At 40.0% G+C, this 3,754-nt stretch overlaps 1 protein-coding gene across 1 annotated transcript; it reads right to left on the reverse strand.

Moving 5' to 3' along the window:
* Positions 1–223: 223 nt before the first annotated feature.
* On the reverse strand, positions 224–2,316 carry LOC149265562 (cytochrome P450 94B3-like). Its single transcript, XM_089393235.1, has 2 exons — positions 660–2,316; positions 224–542 (listed from the first exon to the last, which is right to left on the reverse strand). The coding sequence occupies exons 1-2, from the start codon at positions 2,271–2,273 to the stop codon at positions 525–527; spliced, it is 1,632 nt and encodes a 543-aa protein (XP_089249361.1). The 5' UTR covers positions 2,274–2,316; the 3' UTR covers positions 224–524.
* Positions 2,317–3,754: the final 1,438 nt, after the last annotated feature.

Raw genomic sequence — 3,754 nt, forward strand, 5'->3', positions numbered from 1 at the left:
TCTCGACTCCATTTCCTTCATGTGATTTAGGAAGTCAAGTCATCTCATAGTAACTCTTCCTCTCATATTTACCCTCACAAACCGTGAAAACAATTCTAAATAAAAAAACAAATAATAAATTTATTAAAATTTTCATTCCAAAAAAATGACAAGCTAATTTCTAATAAGTACAGCGAAAAATTCGTTAAACCCATAATGATATTTGCCAGCTTTCTCAGTGTAAACGATAGCCTTCGTTTCCAATGTTCATCCGTACATTAATAAGTTACTGATATCGTAAAACACAGAAGTGCCAACCCAAATAGTACAGTAATTGAAGTTAAGAAACTTAGGCCGATTATAGACGACAGTGGCGGATTAGACACTAAGTGTCAACCCTACAAAAAAAAATGACGCAGAAAAGAAGAAGATGTTAAAGAAAATGTAAAACTAAGGTCCGATTGCCTCCTCTTTGTGTTTGGGGGCTGAACCATAGCGAAGTTACAATGAGAACAAGAACAGTGAAAGTTAGAGAAGCGCTACTGCTATGATATAAAGCCCACCTCCCTTTTTTCAACAACAACGGGAAAACCCCCCTTCATGCGCGCAGTCAAGCTGTGAATGAGCTTTGGAGAACAGTGAAAGTTAGAGAAGCGCTACTGCTATGATATAAAGCCCACCTCCCTTTTTTCAACAACAACGGGAAAACCCCCCTTCATGCGCGCAGTCAAGCTGTGAATGAGCTTTGGAGCTCCCGCAGCAGAATACTCAGCAGGCCGCCGCAATCTGAACATGGAAATCACAGTCGCCGCAACATATTTCATCTGAGTAAACGCCATGTCTTTACCCAGACAGGTCCGCGGGCCTCCATGGAAGACTGCAAACTTGAATGGACTCTGCGGGGCGAAATGGCCATCCTCGTTCATCCACCTTTCCGGCTTGAATTGCAGACAGTCGGTGCCCCACATGGCGTCAATTCTACCCATGGCGTACGGGTGATAAGTCACCCGATTGCCTTTGCCCACGAAAGTCCCATCGGGCAGAACGTCGTTGTGGAGGGCGTGTCTGGAGTCCAAAAGGACCGGCGGATAAAGTCTCATCGATTCGCAGATTGAAGCGTGTAGGTAATGCATGCTTCGCAGATCCTCGTATGAAAATACCAGAGGATTTCCTTCCCTTTTGGCTCCGGGTTTGACGGCCATGAGACGTGTTGTCTCTTTGTGTATTGCATCTTCAACATGGGGATGTGAGGAGAGGAGCCAGAAGAACCACGTTAGTGCAGCCGAGGTGGTGTCTCTACCGGCCAAAACGAAACTGATGATGGAGTCTCGAAGAAACTCTTCGGAACGATAGGCGTTTCGTTCTGGCAGATCTGCTTGTACATTGGTGAGCCCCATGAATCTGGAGAGCAGATCCTGTTTGCAGGGAGAGCCGCTGGCGATCTCCTGTCTGCGTTGCAGAATGACATCCATTGCGAATTGGTGTACGGCCTCCACCGCTCGTGAGAGGCGCCTTTCTGAGCCAACGTTAAGCATTCTCTTTATCTTCCACACCAACGAGATGGGCTCAGTGGACCTCCGAGCGCTAAGCCCCGTTGCCAAATCGAAAGCCTGCGACAGTTCCGAAACAGGAAGGCTTCCATCGAGAAAAGCCGGATCGACCCCAAACGCAACTTTGCATATATTATCAAAGGCGAAACGCTGCAGAATATCCTGCAAATCCAAGCAGCTACCCCGCTCGCTCGCCTCCTCTAGAATTGGCAAGAGTCGATCCGTGACAGCCTCCAGGACATGTAGAATGAAATTGCGGATAGAATGGGTATTGAACTCGTAGCTGGCGACCTTCCGCTGCAATTTCCAGGCTTCCCCGTCAGAATTGAAGATACCCTTCCCCAACAGATCGTGGAGAATGGCCGTGAAAGGCTCGCCCTTGGGATAATTGTCGAACCGCGTCTTCAGCATGTGCTCTACATTCTCCGGATTCGCCGTCACAACTGTTCGAACGCATCCGAGTCGCTCCACCACGATGGTCTGCGTGGGGGATTCTGAAAGCATCTGGGCGTACCATTCTAATTGCCTGCTTCGATTCCTCCAAAATGCAAGCAGCGAACCCACAACCGGATACCGTCTGGGTCCGTTGATCACCGTTCTGCATAATCTAAATCCTACATTAATGTACAGAAATACCAAATAAAACACCAGTAGCAACAAAATCGCCAATACCAAGAAGAAGAACATCAATATTAGATCCGTCCTCTGGATCTGCGAGGAGGGTAAAACTAGAGATTCCTCCATGAAGTTTTCACGCACTTTCTTGCACTCGCAACAAGAAGCTTGCGCTTTTATCACGACCAGCAGTATGACGGGTTTTAAAAGCCGCGGTTTCTTAATCTAATCAAACCGACAAGCTTCGCTAAGCGAATGTCACTATCTGAAACTGTATCCAGCACGGATTTCACGTGCGGCAATCTTTGTGAGAAGCAGTACGGCAACGTCACCCGTGTATATTAGCTTTTGTTGCGTGTCGGTCCAAGATTTTGACAGTAGGCTTACTACACCGGGCATCGGGAAGCACGCATGCGTCTGCCTTGCTCGCTCTCCACGAAACTCACAACCACCGAATATTGAGAAGTCCCTTGTGAGCGGAGGGAACCGACTTTAGGATTCATGCATCCTCTGCCTGTCAATCAATCGGTGTTTGAGATGCCCACTACTTTCCGCTGCATTATTGTTTCGAGCAATCAAATTGAAAGCAATGAATGAAGGAGAACTTAAAGTCTTCATTTCACATTATCCAAATAATATATGTGCATGTCAATTATAGGGAATTTTTAAAATTGTTTTGGAGATTTTTCACAAATTAATAATATATGAGCAAAATTGCATGCATAAATAAACCTTACCTTCTTAATAGATAGATGCAATGCCTGTAATTTTCTATTCAGCTCGTCAAAATGACGTATAATCAGAGGAGAGTTCTTAGATTTCTAAATTACTGAACATCTAAATTAACGTATATTGACGTATAATCAGAGAGGAGAGGTCGTAGATTTCTAAATTAGTGAACATCTAAATAAGGGAGTGAGATCAATGGAAAGAAAATGTATTTTTTTAACTAGTTTTTGTCAAAAATCTATTTTTTTTGGTTCACTTTATTAAAAGAAGATGTTTTTTTATTAGTTTTATCAAAAATCTTTTTTTCCTGGGCTCACTTTAATAAATCGTTTTTCAAAATTAAAAATAAATAGTTATTATCGATTTTCATTTATCATAAGAAATAATAAAAAAATTATTTCTATCTTAATTAGCTATATAATTTTTTTTAAATGATAAAAATAATTATGAACCGCCTGAATAATAAATAAATATTATTAAAAGATGTGGAATATATATGTTTTAGTTATTGCATTTCTATTAAAAGTTAATATAAAAATATTTTAATTATAGGTAATAGTGAAAGTGAAATAGTTATATATATTTTGTTCATGTTATTTATAATATTAATAAGATTATTGATATTTCATAATGATATTAGTTAAAATTAATAAAAAATATTTTTATTTTTATTTTAATATATATAATATATAAAAAATAAGTTTTTATTTAAGAAAATGTTTTATTTTATTTTAAAAAAGATATATGTTAACTCAAAGTTGTGTGTATAAAAAAAATTACATATAAAAATTATACATCTCCTTTATATTACACCATAAAATACATCTCTGAACACCACAATAAAAAACACACCATTTTAATTAAATAAATTCATCTCCTAA

This window comes from Pinus tabuliformis, chromosome 6, assembly GCF_031772625.1.
Source record: "Pinus tabuliformis cultivar Carrire ecotype Pingquan chromosome 6, CPIR1, whole genome shotgun sequence".
NCBI classification, from domain to species: domain Eukaryota; kingdom Viridiplantae; phylum Streptophyta; class Pinopsida; order Pinales; family Pinaceae; genus Pinus; species Pinus tabuliformis.

Coding starts and splice junctions, on each gene's coding strand:
- LOC149265562 (XM_089393235.1), bottom strand. CDS start 2,273: ATGGAGGAATCTCTAGTTTTACCCTCCTCGCAGATCCAGAGGACGGAT.